Source organism: Gymnoscopelus braueri (genome assembly GCF_963280865.1).
Source record: "Gymnoscopelus braueri genome assembly, chromosome: 9".
NCBI lineage: Eukaryota > Metazoa > Chordata > Actinopteri > Myctophiformes > Myctophidae > Gymnoscopelus > Gymnoscopelus braueri.
In genome coordinates this window covers 17578559-17596495 of record NC_137610.1, presented here as the reverse complement: position 1 = coordinate 17596495, position 17937 = coordinate 17578559, and the positions used below count along the sequence as shown (strand labels likewise).

The 17937-nt window shown below is 43.3% G+C and overlaps 1 protein-coding gene across 1 annotated transcript; it reads left to right on the top strand.

The window, feature by feature from the left end:
- Positions 1 to 2176: 2176 nt before the first annotated feature.
- Positions 2177 to 16374, top strand: bend7 (BEN domain containing 7; the record flags this gene model as incomplete). The annotated part of the gene is made up of 10 exons (XM_080438054.1): positions 2177 to 2240; positions 8211 to 8288; positions 8375 to 8701; positions 10778 to 10894; positions 10986 to 11335; positions 11540 to 11647; positions 11949 to 12066; positions 12272 to 12385; positions 12846 to 12887; positions 16316 to 16374. The coding sequence occupies 10 exons, from the start codon at positions 2177 to 2179 to the stop codon at positions 16372 to 16374; spliced, it is 1377 nt and encodes a 458-aa protein (XP_080294180.1).
- Between the last annotated feature and the right edge of the window lie 1563 nt (positions 16375 to 17937).

The window sequence follows — 17937 nt, the reverse complement described above, 5'->3', positions numbered from 1 at the left end:
TCACATATATATCAGGAACAGTAAAGGTCCTAGTATACTTCCTTGAATTGAGTACAAAGGACCCAAATGGAAACAAGCCATAGCGCTTTCTTGCGTTTAAAATCTTAATAGACCTTGTATTGAACTGTACTTCCCTGCGCTTGTCTTTGCAAACTGTTAAAGTATTCAATCAATGAATTCACAGACAAATAAGCCCAAAGTCGCTTATAATAAGCAGACATGGCAACCCGGAAGAAGAACTTTTGCCGGAAGTGAGCAAAGGAAGTAAGTTTATGAGAGACTTTTGCTTTTGGACTTTCAAGATAAAAGTCTACAGTGATTCGTTAAAAGCTTTGAATTTGAAAGGTAAAACAGTGGGTGAATTAATGGCATAAAATACAACCAAAGCGTTCGTTTTGTAGTGTGGGTCTGTGGGATAATTTGTCTATGCAGTGTAGAATTTAAAATAAATGCTATGAATATGTTCAGGAGAGAGGAAAACATATGTCAAAAAGGCATTTATTACATCTGGGCTACAGACATTAATGTAAATAAATGTTCAGGTTCAACTTCATGATTGTATTTAGTCATATATACAGTAGTACTTGTACAGCTTGCATGTGGCATGCTTGGAACCAGGTAACAACAAGCTAAAGGGCAAAAATCAATTGATAATCAATCAAGAGATTATAACATCCAAAATAAAATAAAAATAGGAGATAGCCTACAGTGAACAATTTATGTGTGTAATATGCACAATAAGTGAAACGGAAAACAAAAGGCATGAAATGTTTAACCATTATGTAAATATGTAGATTGTAAATGTATGAATATATGCATCACATAAAGTTACTGTACAAATATGGAAGTATGCACGACACGACACACACACACACACACACACACACACACACACACACACACACACACGCACACACACACACACACACACACACACACACACACACACACACACGCCACACTTAGTATTGACAAGGCCAGAGTGAGAGGTGTCAGTCAGATCTGTCTGTCTGTCTGTCTGTCTGTCTGTCTGTCTGTCTGTCTGTCTGTCTGTCTGTCTGTCTGTCTGTCTGTGCGTGCGTGCGTGTGTGTGTGTATATATAATAATATATATACATACACACACAGTATATACATCCTAAGTAACCATACTGCTCCTGACCACATGCTCTCTTTAGGACTCTTTGATCCTGTGAAGAGCAGTTGATATCAGACTGATGCTCCCTGACAGGATGCTCTTATCTGGATGGTGCAGGTTGTTTCAATCTGAGCGGATATCCTGAATGTCTTCTGCTGTCACTCTGTCAGAGTAGAGATGTGTTCAGTGTTCTTCACTGGGTTGTCGGGTCCATGTCAGGTCCTCAGATGAGGTGGTGGTGGTGGTGGTGGGGGGGGGGGGGGGGGGGGGCTGGGAAAGGGGCTGCAGTCTGCAGATAATGGGGGGGGGGGGGGGGATTCATTCCATTTGAATAAACAGGAAATAATTCTAAGAGCTGTGTGTGGATTAAGCCACAAGTGTAGTCTAGGGGTCATTGGTTCTCAAAGTGGAACATATAGCATAACAATAATTTTAACCACTTTATCCATTTATATGTTGGCTATTCAAAAATAGCAGATCTACAAGCTCACAGCGCAACACTTCGTGCCGCACTGTGAGCTTGTACATCTGCTATTTTTGAAAATATTTCAAAAATACCAAATTTTCTTAAATAATTTTGAATTTCTATAATATATAATAATAATAATAATAATGGGTTGTTACTTTAATTACTTTGACACAAAAGGTTTGGACACTGGTGTTACTATCTGGACCCTCCAGATGAGACCGTACCATCAGGTGGCGCAAAGGGATGTGACGATTTTTTAAATATTAAAGTCATTTATTGATTTACATAGCGAAAAGGACCAACCTCATGAGAACCAGAGGATGAACATGGAAATGCAGCAAACGTTGGTTAAAACTGTTGTGGTCATTGACTCCATTAAGGGGCAGTTAGATTAGAATTAGCAGGAGACAGAATCTGCAGACCAAGCCTAAGGCAGAATTTTAACTGATTAATAAGGCAGATGGACAGTGATCCGGTGGGGTGCGTATAGCCTCCTATACTGGATTCGTCTTCTGATCAGCGATTCTAGGGTTTACAACTTAATCTGTAGCCTATATTAGATACTAAAGATGGAGTTTGGCGAAAGGAAGAGAAGAAGGAAGTCACAGAGCTATAAACTGATCACGGATGAAGGTAGGCGACAGATTGCAAGACGCGCGTGCTGTGTGACTGTCTGGGTATTTGTCTGTCGCTGTGTTGCACGCAGTGAGGAATCAGTAAACAAAAGGTTTCGCCACGTCAATATTTCGCATACATTTGCAATACCCCAGCCAGCACGCCCACGTGGGTCCCATATGGGTTCAAGGTGGGCTAAACCATATGGGCCCCATGTCGGCATGTCAGCGGGATCCACTTGGGTCCCATCTGGGATGCCCATGTGGGCCTTACGTGGGTACTACCTGGGCCCCATGTGGGCTTTTAGGTGGGTTCTACCTGGGCCCCACGTGGGCCCCATGTGGGCTTTAGGTGGGTACTACCTGGGCCCCACATGGGCCCCATGTGGGCTTTAGGTGGGTTCTACCTGGGCCCCACATGGGCCCCATGTGGGCTTTAGGTGGGTACTACCTGGGCCCCATGTGGGCTTTAGGTGGGTTCTACCTGGGCCCCACATGGGCCCCATGTGGGCTTTAGGTGGGTACTACCTGGGCCCCATGTGGGCTTTAGGTGGGTACTACCTGGGCCCCACATGGGCCCCATGTGGGCTTTAGGTGGGTTCCACCGGGGCCCTAGGTGGGTCCCTTATGGTTTCAAGGTGGGCTAAACCATATGGGCCCCATGTCGGCATGTCAGCGGGATCCACTTGGGTCCCATCTGGGATGCCCATGTGGGCCTTACGTGGGTACTACCTGGGCCCCACATGGGCCCCATGTGGGCTTTTAGGTGGGTTCTGCCTGGGCCCCATGTGGGCTTTAGGTGGGTTCTACCTGGGCCCCAGGTGGGCCCCAACTAGGCAAGTCTATGTGGGACCGAGGTGGGTCCCAACTGGGATGCCCATGTGGGCTTTAGGTGGGTTCTACCTGGGCCCCAGGTGGGCCCCAACTAGGCAAGTCTATATGGGACAGAGGTGGGTCCTAACTGGGTTTGTTTGTGCAATGGTTCCTTTGATTTCCAATGTGGGTCCTAATAAGATTTAAATATAAATAAAATAGATTAAGCATCAAACATGAACCGTGTTAATTCTTGTAAACACACCTAAAATAAAAATTGGGTATATAACATTTTACACGTCTTCAGTTTTACCAGGATGAAAATAGACAATATATATTTTGACAAATTTATTAAAAACAATATTACAAGATAATGAAAATACAATGAAAATACAAATGGAAATAAATATAGCAGTAGTGTAAAGGTGCAGGAAGAGAAGGCACACACATTAAACGTGCAAGTGTACATACAGTATATACATAAAATCACAAAAATGCAATATAATATTCTGACAATGCTCCACAGAGACTATTAACAGAACAAAACATAAGAATAAAAATGGTCCAAAAAATGTATAAATAGTGTATAAGAGGTGCATCAAAAACTTCCATTGTCCATGTAACAGGGCAGAGGGATTCTGAGATCCAGTTTCATGTTGCAGATGAATCTGGGCCCTATGTGTACGTGGGTGTCTCTTGAGCCTTTCTGTTTAAATCCCCAGTGACAGAACCAACCAAGTATTGTGCTGCTAAGGGGAGAGAAAGAGAGACAGAGACTTTGTCTACTAGGGTGGTGCATCATCCAGTTGTGGAAGCTGTCTCTGAGCTCAAACTCTGTTTCCACCTCTATCACAAGCCCCAGTGAACCACTTGGAGAGAGCCTTCTCTGCATCCTTGTGTTCTTCAGTCCTCCTAATAGAAATGACAAGAAGCCAACTGTTAGAAATTATAGAATTATGAAACTTTCCATTACTGTATATGCTGTGGCATGCCTTCTACTGGTATACATCAAATGTGTTGCCAAATTACATTTAAAGTTAGACAGATAAAGGAAAATTAATCACACACACACACACACACACACACACACACACACACACACACACACACACACACACACACACACACACACACACACACACACACACACACACACACAATGATTCACCAAGACAAGCAGGAAGAATGCCCAAACTGAGCAGCATAAAACAGCATGAAAATAAAGTTTAGCTTGAGAACAGAGTAATGCACAATCTACTACTTAAAGAGATCAGTACTGCATTTAAATATTTACTTACTTAGTTATGAAAGCAGAAATCCATCACAAGGCAATCCTCCTCTCTGCTTTGCTCCTTGAGTCCTTTGTCAGTTTAAATTTGAATTTAGTGGACAAACAGAGGGGGCCTTTAGGACCCAAAGCAAACAGGACCTTTAGCTGTCCTTAGAAATGCCTGAGCAAATAAACAATAAATAAATAACAATAAAATACTAACTGAAAACTAAATACAATGGCCTTGCCTGTCTTAAGTAAAGTGTGTAATACTGCATTAAAGCAAACATCACCAGCCTTTATAAACATAACCTGTGCTGATGTAAACATTCAACTTTCTAAATGAACACCCGAGCTCTCTCTCTCTCACACACACACACACACACACACACACACACACACACACACACACACACACACACACACACACACACACACACACACACACACACACACACACACACACACAGCTCTGTTCAACACAATGCTGTACCCCCTCCAACTGTACTTCTTGTTTTCATTATATTTTAAAAAAGACTCTCTGTCTTTCTAAAAGGAAGATATGTGTGTCCCCACTGCTGCCTAAGCCAAGAAACAAGGCTTTACAAAAAATATAACTAACTGAAACAGGATTGTGTATTTTCAAAGTTAACTAAAACAATCTATCTGAAAAAGAGCTTGTAGGTCGGCTATTAAAAATCTATATTACAATAAAAAAATAAAACTAACCTTTAAAGAAATAAATAAACTAAACCACCCACCCCTCCAAACCCAGACTAGTCTGGCATGCCTTGAAGTGATAATTTGAATACCCATTGTTCCATTGTTGCTATCTGTGTGTGACCCCCACAGGGTCACACTCAGATAGGGCCATTAACAGGCAGTCAGGGGGAGGGGATTTAGTCTGGACTTGAACAGGATAATACAAATGTAGTTTGACTTGAAGCAGCACATGTAACTGAAAGAAAGCAGAAAGCTCTGAATCCACAAGCTTATGAACAAATTGTATTATCATTGCTCCCTATCACAAACGACACATTTATACTTGTTAAAATCTAAGAAAAAGTGAGTTGGGCTTTAACCACTTAAACCCTTAGTAAACTTGTACTTGGTCTGCTCTTTTTTCCCCCTCTACACCAAACCTCTTTGCCAAAAATAGCCGATCTACAAGCTTGAGCTTGTAGATTGGTTTATTAGCCAGGGATCCTTTTAATGTTTAAACGGTTAACAGTTAAACAGTTAACCTGCCATGGCCATCTCTAATAAATAAAAACAAATACTTAAATACTTAAAAATACAATGTAATGTCCAATCTGTATGGTAGAGTATGTTCATACAATATAACTTATACTATATATATAATTGGGGTGGTTGCATTTAGTCTCCCTGCTCTTCTATTGAGACATTTCGATTGTGTCAAAGGTCATGTCTCACCTAGACACAGGATCTGACACAAATTCTGACCTGATGGTCAAGATTGAAATCATCCCCTGAACAGGCAGGCTCTATCTTAATGGTAAAATATGTCAGCACTTGTGCAGGAAACTGGGTTAAAATCTGGGGTAGAAGAGGAAGATATAGTACAACTTAAAATGGGGTTGAATAGTTTGTCCGTCTTTGTGAGCTTGTATATTGGCTGTTTTTGGCATTAGTGTTTAGTTTGGCAGTGGTAAAACAAAAAACAAAAACAAATCTGTTTACACATTATTCGATTTATAGTGAGTGAGTGAGTGCGCGCGTGTGTGTGTGTGTGTGTTCCAACCCATGCCCAGTTAGCCCATATGTACATGTCAGTTAGCCAGCATGTACACCACGTGGGAATCACATGGGCTTCCCCGCTTCCAACCCATGCCGGTTAGCCCACATGCAGACCACACGGGAACAACGTGGGCTTGCCCGCTTCCAACCCATGCCGGTTAGCCCACATGCAGCCCACGCGTGAACCACGTGGGCTTGCCCGCTTCCAACCCATGCCGGTTAGCCCACATGCAGCCCACGCGGGAACCACGTGGGCTTGCCCGCTTCCAACCCATGCCGGTTAGCCCACATTCAGCCCACGCGGGAACCACGTAGGCTTGCCCGCTTCCAACCCATGCCGGTTAGCCCACATGCAGCCCACGCGGGAACCACGTGGGCTTGCCCGCTTCCAACCCACGCCCAGTTAGCCCACATGCAGCCCACGCGGGAACCACGTTGGCTTGCCCGCTTCCAACCCATGCCGGTTAGCCCACATGCAGCCCACGCGGGAACCACGTGGGATTGCCCGCTTCCAACCCATGCCGGTTAGCCCACATGCAGCCCACGCGGGAACCACGTGGGCTTGCCCTCTTCCAATCCATGCCGGTTAGCCCACATGCAGCCCACGCGGGAACCACGTGGGCTTGCCCGCTTCCAACCCATGCCGGTTAGCCCACATGCAGCCCACGCGGGAACCACGTGGGCTTGCCCGCTTCCAACCCATGCCGGTTAGCCCACATTCAGCCCACGCGGGAACCACGTAGGCTTGCCCGCTTCCAACCCATGCCGGTTAGCCCACATGCAGCCCACGCGGGAACCACGTGGGCTTGCCCGCTTCCAACCCACGCCCAGTTAGCCCACATGCAGCCCACGCGGGAACCACGTTGGCTTGCCCGCTTCCAACCCATGCCGGTTAGCCCACATGCAGCCCACGCGGGAACCACGTGGGATTGCCCGCTTCCAACCCATGCCGGTTAGCCCACATGCAGCCCACGCGGGAACCACGTGGGCTTGCCCTCTTCCAATCCATGCCGGTTAGCCCACATGCAGCCCACGCGGGAACCACGTGGGCTTGCCCGCTTCCAACCCATGCCGGTTAGCCCACATGCAGCCCACGCGGGAACCACGTGGGCTTGCCCGCTTCCAACCCACGCCCAGTTAGCCCACATGCAGCCCACGCGGGAACCACGTGGGCTTGCCCGCTTCCAACCCATGCCGGTTAGCCCACATGCAGCCCACGCGGGAACCACGTGGGCTTGCCCCTTTCCAACCCATGCCGGTTAGCCCACATGCAGCCCACGCGGGAACCACGTGGGCTTGCCCCTTTCCAACCCATGCCGGTTAGCCCACATGCAGCCCACACGGGAACCACGTGGGCTTGCCCGCTTCCAACCCATGCGGGTAGCCCACATGCAGCCCACGCGGGAACCACGTGGGCTTGCCCGCTTCCAACCCACGCCTAGTTAGCCCACATGCAGCCCACGCGGGAACCACGTGGGCTTGCCCGCTTCCAACCCACGCCCAGTTAGCCCACATGCAGCCCACGCGGGAACCACGTGGGCTTGCCCGCTTCCAACCCACGCCCAGTTAGCCCACATGCAGCCCACGCGGGAACCACGTGGGCTTGCCCACTTCCAACCCACGCCCAGTTAGCCCACATGCAGCCCACCTGGGACCCTCATAATTTGCCCAGTTCAAGCCCATGCCCACTTGGTACCCAAGTAGCCCGCATTGGGCCCATATGGGTCCCACGTGGGCGTGCTGGCTGGGACAAAGGCCAGGTAACGACCGTTTGTGCCTATTAACTAACGGAATTAGTTTGACATAATTAAGAAACTTTAATTTAACAATTATTACCTGTCCTAGTGTTAGAAAATGTTGCATTCTAAAGGCATGCTATCAGATCACTTTTTGGTTCCCTATCTAGACAAGTCTAGACTCTACTTCATACAACCTACAGGTGGTGGAATCTGCATCGGATGGGAGGGGGCTGTGCATGGCTAGCATATGCATCAGCCTGCACAATGCTCATTAAGAATGATTATTAATGGTCATTCATTTCCTATTCCAGTCCCTGTAGTTTTATTGGGAAATTCTGTTTGCTTAAAAATATATATATATTCCAACTATAATGGAACTATACTGAAAATGCTGTATTTTGTTATGCAGATTTTGAGCCAGCATATTTGGGGAACTCCAGTTGCTCGGATACTAATGGAGAGTGTAAAGATGCTGCTGTACCTGATGGTGGGTACTGTCTTTGTAAAGATTTCACATAATTACAGATGTTCAGTGGCTATATTATGTAATATATCTCACTGCTCTCCGTTTAGTTTGGTTAGGGGACGAAAGCATGGAGATCAAGAGACAAATCACTGGCATGATGAGGCTTCTGAACGATAAGACTGGCAGGGTTTATCAACGAGTGGGAGCGGAAGTAGAGAGCTTGAAAAAGGAGCCCCAGCATGAACATCCAAATTGGACGCCAGCCACATTATCTCTCCCTTCAGAGGACCACCAGAACATCTGGGACTCCACAGAGGATCCAGGACCCTCGCCTTCATACACAGCCAACCCCACCATCAATGGGCAGAGCTGTGACCAATACAAAGCCCTCAGGATCTTCAACAACAGCAAGGGCTTGATCACAGTGAATGAAGGTGATTGTAGAGTCCCAAAGCATTTTTGGACAGATGCGAACACAGCTTGAGTCAACATTTCTACGGAAAAAAACAAGAATGTAAAAGCTCTGGTAGCAGCCCTGAAAAGGCTACATCTAACACCAAAGTGTTTTGAAATTTGAACCGACCAAAATGTTAATCCTTAGAGAGCTCTGTAATCACGCTGGGGCTATAACAAAGAATGATTCATCCTGCAATCTGACTATGACTTGAGAGTGAGCAAAATGTACATTATGGCCTGAGGGTGGTGCTAAAGGAGAGGTCACGGGGTCAGCAAAATAAGTAGAGTTCATTCTCTGGGGGGCATGAAGATGCAAATCCCATTACAATCCGGTTTTGACAAATGTTGTTTGGACCAAAGTGGTGGACGGATGCACCAACCAACCAGCTGGCCAACACTGCAATCCTTGGAGCTTATCTTATTTAACCACTAAAATTAACCAAAAATGTTTTAAGAGGGGTTTATTTGTCACTAACTCATATAGGTACAAGCAACTTTGACGTGGCATTTTCCGCACAACTGTGCAGCATCATCTGTATGCACTGGATAATAACAAAAATGAAAATAGTACAGTACTGTATGAAATAAATAAAATAAGAATCAAGAAAGCAAGATAGCCATAACAGTGAATGTGCAAATGGGGAACGTGCCAAATTAGGGAATGGGGGGTATTATGAAATTAAAGTCAAACATCAAGTCAAACATCAAAAGTATTTTCTGGCTATGTACATCAAGAATATATATATATACATATATACATCTGTGCAGTAAGACAAACCTGGTATATGTTTATGACTCTGACAGCCACAGGGAACACCTCAAGCGCTTACCAGTCCGCATCATCATAAACAGTCCATTACTGGAGTGCTGTTTTATCTCTCAGAATTCTCGTAGCCCTCCCAAGCATCTGCTGTTGTTTGCGTCCTGCAGAGATGGGAGGGAGCTCCCACTAGTGCGCTCGGCTGACTGCACCCCAAAACACAGTTGCCCTGGGGCAAATCCTGCGGTATTCGCCTGGTATTCCTAAACGTAACCTCAGTAAACTATTTTTGATTTATTGGATATTTTATTAGGCAAAACATTTAAAACATCACAATTACATTTATAATACTTTGTCTAAAAGGTCCGTCCAAAAAAGTCCTTGCGGTCTTGTTTCCATTGGGGTCCCTGGAATTCAATTCATAGACATATATAGTAGCAACCAAACAGTTCAAATATCAACACAAAAATACAGAGAAAATAACACTATATGTACAAACAAAACAAAAATGCTTAAAAAAATTATTATTAAAAAACATATGTACATATGTTCCTAAACATATGTTCCTAAACGTAACCTCAGTAAAACGGTGCCAAAACCTAACCTTATTCACAAACTTAACCTCAGCAAAACTATGCCTAACCCTAAACTTATTTCTAACGAGCGGGGGCGAGCGTGTTTTGGGTACCTTGAAGCAGCTATTACCGTATCATTCAGTGATGGCCCCCGTCAGGATGCTCTGGGTGGTAGTGGAGTAGAAGGCTCTCAGGACCTTCTGTGAGACCTTGAATTTCCTCAGTTGCCTAAGGTGGTGCAGACATCTCGCCTTCTTTGCCATGGTCTCTGTGTGCATACTACAAGTCAGGTCCTCTGTGATGTGTACCCCCAGGTACTTGAAGCTGCTCACCCTCTCAACTCGTGTGCCATTGATCTGGAGGGGCATGTAAGACCTCTCTGCCTTTGGTTACAGAAGTCCACGATCATCTCCTTGGTGTGCCCCTCCCGCTGTGCTTACTGCAGGGGAGGAACACACCCTTTCCACAATGGCTGCTAGGCCAACCATACCAGCTGCCAGGATAGCACTCGCAAGTTGTTAGCCTCAAACCATGTGTAGAATGCATTCAGCTCATTCACATTGACAGGTAGTAGCAATGTACTGTAGCAAGTAGCAATGTTGACAATTTGCCTATACAGTATATTCTCAACCACAAACACTCACAAATATACAGCACAAAACACATTGAAATGCAGAGTTTATAGTACAGTTGTGAACTATTGTCTTATTGTCCCACAGAAGTAGTCCCTTCTGCAGCACCAGAACACTCTTGCTGTATGTGTAATTGTAAGGGCACCTTGCAGGCCATTTTGCAAGAACTACGTGCCATGAGGCGGATAATGCAGACTCAGAAAGGTCAGTATGTGAATACACATTGAAAGAGATTCACAGGAAGAGAGTGATATTGAATTGACAAACTCTCATTTCATTGTGTTTGTCTTTCCAGCATCCCTGGAGAAGCAAGAAAAGGCAGGCTCGCCATGCCCCCCACGCCTTTGCCCCGGCCCTGCCCCTCGCCGCCGGCCTCGCAAGAGGAGGCCGATCTTCAAAGCAACACTGCTGACTACGCCAAGTAGAAGTGCCACTGTTACCTCTGTGCCACAGTCTCCAACTATAGCTTCGCCTTTAGAATCTGGAAGAACGGGGGAACACGAGACAGAGAGAGACTTTTCCACACCCGGCCCTATCTCTTCAGGGGTTTCTACTCTGTGTGCTCAGAACAATCTAGTAGCTGCTGCTGACAGTGATACACCTCTCTCCACCAGCCAACTAAGACAGACTCATCAATCTTCAGAGGTAAGCTCTCTATGTCTAAGGCTTACCCACTACATCTGGTTTATCATCATCCCAAAGTTTGAATATGTGATAGTTCCTACAATGGCTTCATGGGTGACAGCTGAAATGTTTTATCATGTAAGACGAAACTATTCCATCAAAATCCGCCCCAGCCCCACCCCCACCACTCCCAGCTCACAATCGTACTGTATGTTTCCTTTTAAGTCAGAGGTGCGTCTGGCAGAGGACTATGATGTGTTTATCCCCAAGGCCCAGCTGGACTCTATCCTGGTCAACTATACACGCTCTGGCAGCCTGCTGTTTAGGAAATTGGTGTGTTTCTACTGTTTCTGGAGCGAATTATATTTCATGTGCTTGTTACAGTACACACAGTAAAATCCTGTGTGATTAACTCTGAGAGTGTATAAACGTAACCAAATGGTCCCATAATGGTTACATTTGTACTCTCAGTTACACTCCGGATTTTACTATGTATGTATGCAGTATACAACTAATGGTCAATTATATTTCCTTTATTCTGAAGACAATTAAATGTTCAAGAATGTTAGCATATGATGTGAATAGGCCGATACTTTCGTGTTGATGGCTAAACTATTTTGACTTGTATGTTTAGGTTTGTGCCTTCTTTGATGATCCTACTCTGGCTAACTCCTTGCCCAATGGTAAAAGGAAGCGAGGTCTCAATGATAACCGCAAGGGTCTGGACCAGAACATTGTGGGTGCCATCAAAGGTACACAACACAGACCATACATTTCATCACCCACACTGGCCACACACAATATAGTTGATTAATTCACTGCAAAATCGTAAAGATATTTACACTCTCTGGGTTAAATTAAAGTGTATAGATAGATGACACTTCTTTTTGTTACAGAAGGACATCATATTTGATTATGTTAAAAATAAAGAATAGAAGTCTTGTGCACTGTGTCCAGTGTTTACAGAGAAATACTGCACTGCACATAGAATAGAGAAACTCCCTGGACCTCGAGACTGGGTCCAGATCCTTCAAGACCAGATTAAACTTGCCAGGAGAAGACTGAAAAGAGGTACAGTAAGAATAATTTACTTCTGTATACATATTAGGGCTTGGAGATATGACTTCAAATCAATATCATGATTATTTCATGATCTCGATTACGATTAATGAACGATTATTTATTTTTTAAATCACAATGCATCGAACTTGTAGTCTGGCTATTTTAGCCATTTTTGTACACCACCATTGTACAACAAAGTGTAATACAGGGTTTAAGTGGTTAATCAGACTAATCAATTTAGTTGAATACAAAATTCTGTGAGAATTGTTTCGTGTTGATTCATTGATATATAAGAAAATAATTGTACAGTAAGTCAGTTATTGGTTCTAAATATCGGTTTTTGATATATTTTCGGTTTATTACCCAGCCCTAATACATAATACATACAACAACATTCACTGGTCATCATGGAACAGTTCCTGCTGACATGCATCTTTGTAAAAACCCTTTTTCTCTTTTGGCTGATCAGATGCTGCAGACAACGAGGATGCCTTCAGTAGACCATGCACAAGTATGAATGGGCATTTGCACATACCATGCATTTGGCCTCAAAATATATTTTCTAAATATATATATATATATCTTTTTTTTATTATTATTGTCTCCGCCGGGCCGAAGGCGTGGCCGAGACTATGTTTTCGTCTGTCCGTCCGTCCGTCCGTCCGTCCGTCCGTCCGTCCGTCCGTCCGTCCGTCCGTCCGTCCGTCCGTCCGTCCGTCCACACACACACACACACACACACACACACACACACACACACACACACACACACACACACACCGTGTGTGTGCGTGTGTGTGTGTTCGTCCGTCCGTCTGTGTACAGCTAACCTCTGGCACTGTTGGACCGATCAGCTGTGCACACACACTCCCTGGAGGCCAGAGCAGAACCTTCGGCCTGTTATAAACTTAGCTTTCACGCTCATTCCCACCATTTACCACTAGGCCAAGGAAGAAATGCCACCCTACATTTTTCAAATTGGCCTCCTGGTGGCGCTATAACAGGCCGATTCACGTTTTTGCCTATAACTCTTGAACCGTAGGTCATACAATCAAAATAATTTTCCACCTGACAAGTCCAAACATCACCTTTAAATTATCAAATCATCTCTGTAGTCATGTGACCAAGATGCATCTGTCCGATTTTTCGGATTCTATTCCGATTGACTACGATTGGCTTTCAAAGTTTGCTGGAGGGGCCCATTTTGCACGACATGCTACAAGCATCGCTGAACCCATCAGCGGGAAACTTTGCTCGCAAACTCCCAGTAGGCTATAGGAAGAATATCCACCCATTTATACCGATTCTTTAAAAATCGGCCAGTCATAGCGCCACCATGAGACAGACTTTTGCTTAACACATTTTTTGTTACTACTCCTACAGATTTTGTCCAAACCTCACGCAAATCAGCATACATTGTATGTATCTGTCACATATTCTCATATTCCATTCCAATTGGCTTCCAAAGTTTGTGGGGTTGGCCATTTTGTTGCATGCACATTCCCACTAAGCCAAGGAAGAACCTCCATCCCACATTTTTTAAATCTCCTCATGGTGGCGCTACAACAGCCCACTTCACGTTTTGGCCTATAACTCTTGAACCGTAGGTCGTACAATCAACATCTTTTGCCTCTGGATTCCTTGGATCATGACACAACTTATAGGCCCTGTTTGTGCCAGATTACATTATCTGCCATAGTGTGTTTTCTTCAAAACACACTTTTTGCTACTACTCCTACAGACTTTGTCTCACACCAATCGGTACACATTATCTCTGGGGTCATGTGATCAAGATGTATATCAAGATGATTTTTCAGATCCCATTCCAAGTGGCTATGACCACAGTTTGCGGGCCCTGGCTAGGCAACCTGGCTTGGCGGAGACCTGTGCTCCAAGGAGCACACTTTTCTAATTTATACATCATTATTTGTATTTATTTCTCTATACATTTGTATTTGTTTATTTTTCTTTACGGTGTTAATTGCCTGTCTGCATATATATTAATTCAAATAAATAATTTATGCACACATACCAGTGTACTGTATATAGATACAGTAGTGTATACTGTATTATATGTTATGTTTATGCAGGGCTGGACTGGGTAAAAAAATGTGTATTTACACAGCATTGTATGTGCGGTGTTCATTAATATAGTGCTGTCCCTTCCAAATAAGCATAAGAATAAATCAAATAAAAATACGATAGTTAGCCTACAGTACTCACTAACAAGCAAGAGTGTGTTTCTCTTATAAGGAGGATGCTGACACTCAAATTAACCTTGGTTTTGGGGATGTCATTATTGGCAGAAATTTTTATTAATTGCAAAAATAGCAGATCTACAAGGACACAACAATTGCAATGTGCAATTACCCTTTGTGACTTGTGAGCTTGGAGATTGTTATTTTTGCATGACATAATCATTTGACTAAAGTAGGCTATAAAATAGCCTACTATAGTTTGTTGCGTTTATTTTATTTATTTTTTTACCGGGTTTGTTACTTTTTGGGGTGTTTCGGTTAATTCGGTTCAAAAAATGTACTCCATGAAGTGTAGATGTCGGAGGTTTCTTCTTTTTTTTTCTTCTTCATCCCAAAAGTGGGGGGTATATCCCTCCCCCCAATGGAACTGAGTATGTCCAAAGACACCACCCCCCCCCTCTCTGCGTCCCTGATTATTGCCATACTTTAGATAACTAGACATAGTTGCAACACACCCGTCCACACAACATGCAGTTTGCTATTTAACGGTCTTCTATGCAACCATTCTGAACCCTTTTTTGATAGAAACCATTTCTATCTAGCATGCTAGATGTTGGATAAGGAAGACATGCAGTCCGTCTGTTGTGCTTGCTTACCACATCACCTCCTTGGCTCCTTCACATGGGGGTTAACTTTCCTCTCTACAACTACAAGTGTGAGCTAGTCATCAGACACTGTTTCTTTGTGTGTGTGTGTGTGTGTGTGTGTGTGTGTGTGTGTGTGTGTGTGTCTCATATATATATATATATATATATATATATATATATATATATATATATATATATATATATATATATATATATATATGAGACACACACACACACACACACACACACACACACACACACACACACACACACACACACACATACATATATATATATATATATATATATATATATATATATATATATATATGTTTATGCTTGCATTTTATGATATATGAAATAGGTTTTGCTATGAGATCCCACATGTTCATTTTATCCGCTGTTATGTCTGTTCGATCTGACCTCTCCGTCACAAATGCCTTTCCCTGTTATCGCTTTATCACTCAGCACTTACAGTAAGTGTGGCCTGCAGCCTCCCTCATTGCCAGTCCACCAACCACCATCCACACACTCACACACTCACACGCACGCACGCACGCACGCACGCACGCACGCACGCACGCACGCACGCACGCACGCACGCACGCACGCACGCACGCACGCACGCACGCACGTACACACACACACACACACACACACACACACTGGACTCCATCTAGTCAAAGGTGAGCAACATAATGGTTGCTCACTTTATTTCTCATTTCAAGGTGAGCAACATCACTTTGGACTGGATGGCTTATTCACTGCCTCACATGCACACTATTGCCATGACATCTAACATTCCTGTCCAGCTTCCCAAAATGTCAGCTTATTACTAACATCTCATTGTGCGTAATCTCTCTCGCCTCTATACCTCACCCTCCTTGCCACTCTAGCCTTTGTTTTACTGTATCTCAGGTTTTAATTGAGAGGGAGGCTTAAGAGATTGTTATGTCAACTATCACCCAAGATACTATGCATACTTTCGTATGCATGTGAAGGCTGCTGTGCGGTTTTCTTTCATGAAGACATTACTGATATTTGTAATGTCTCTGAAAGACCACATACAGTACATTGTCTTCCTTCTTTTTCAGGCTGTGACTATAACAAGCCTGGAAGTGTGGTAGACACAGCGGAGAACGTGACTGGTTGACTGTTCAAGTGTTGCCACAAAGGCTTTGCAGCAGATTTGTTGCAAGTAGCCTATACTTTCTTCATCTATACCTCTAAAGTAATGCATTTGGCACTCTAGATTAAAGCTGTGACTGCTCTGTATTTGTAAAGAGAAAAAAAATACACAAGTGGACCAAATAATGAGTAAGTTACTGAATTAAATTCTCTCTCTGTGCGTGTCTCTCTCTGCCCCTCACCCTGTACACACTAACTTTTAGCTTTTTTGACAACTAAACTTCCAGATACTCTTCACTTAATAAGCAACTTAATAATTTAATTATGGTATACATAATAACACCTTGTAGGCTACTGCCTCATACCTTAAAGGGATAGTTCACCCCCCAAATGACTTTTTTTCTATCAATTAGTCACCCCATGGAGACTTTAATTCATGGATATTTTTTTGTTTTTGTTGCATTCCTAAGCCAATAATTTGATGACCAGTGGACCGGTAGGCAGCTGTTCCGGTAAGAGATACAAAGAAGACTCTTTGTGTCTCCTACCGGAACCGCTGCCAGTCATCAAATTATTGGCTTAGGAATGCGACAAAAACAAAAATAAATCCATGAATTCAAGTCTCCATGGGGTGACTAATCGATATAAAAAAAGTCATTTTGGGGGTGAACTATCTCTTTAAGTAAGTGGGGCTGCAGGTTGGGAACTAACTAATGAACAAAAATAAATATTGTTTATTAATTAGGGCAACATTCGTATATTTTGCAAATCTTTAAAAGTCTTTAAGTGACCAGTTTTTCAGTGGGAGTAATATACGCTAATAGTCTTACATAGTGCAGCATCTGACTTGGTTCCACATATTGCATTCAGAAAATAAATGTAATTCATATATTTTTGTCAACTTTGTCATTTAACATTTAGAAATTATGGCATAAAGATACCTTAATATAACTTTCCCTATAGCCTATATGCACATTTTTCAGTTTTAGCTACAGTATGTTAGTTGCAAAACACATGCATGTGATCATGTTACTATGACAATTTGTGCCTTTATACCTTTAGATTTGATACTTTATGCATATTTTTTTTTACATTCACTCGTCATTATTCTCCTTTACACATGGTGTAAACTTGTGATGTGACAATAAAGTTCAAGTGTATTACTGTTACTGTTGTAAATACTGTGATAGACATGTCATTTATTTTTGCTTTTGCTCACTGTGGAACTTGTATGTGTACAGTTGACTGTGCTCATCATTAAACATGAATTCAGTGACCTCTGCTGTTTGCTCCAAAATTATTCATTTCAGCCACTGAAATCAAGAAGGTTTGGCAGATATTTGCATAGTCACTATTAAAAAATATATTTAGACAGATGCCTAGTGATAAAAAAAGTACACAAAGCAAGTAAATCAGTCTAATACCAGGTTTTATACATTGGCAATCTATCTGTGTTTTGGGCTTTTGGGCCTAAATTGGAGGGAAAATACTAAAATTAAAGGTACACTCCATTGTAGAGTTTTTATTGCCAGACTTCACAGTGCATTAAAGGGAATGTCTAAGCCACCAGCGTGCAGGCGAAGGACCC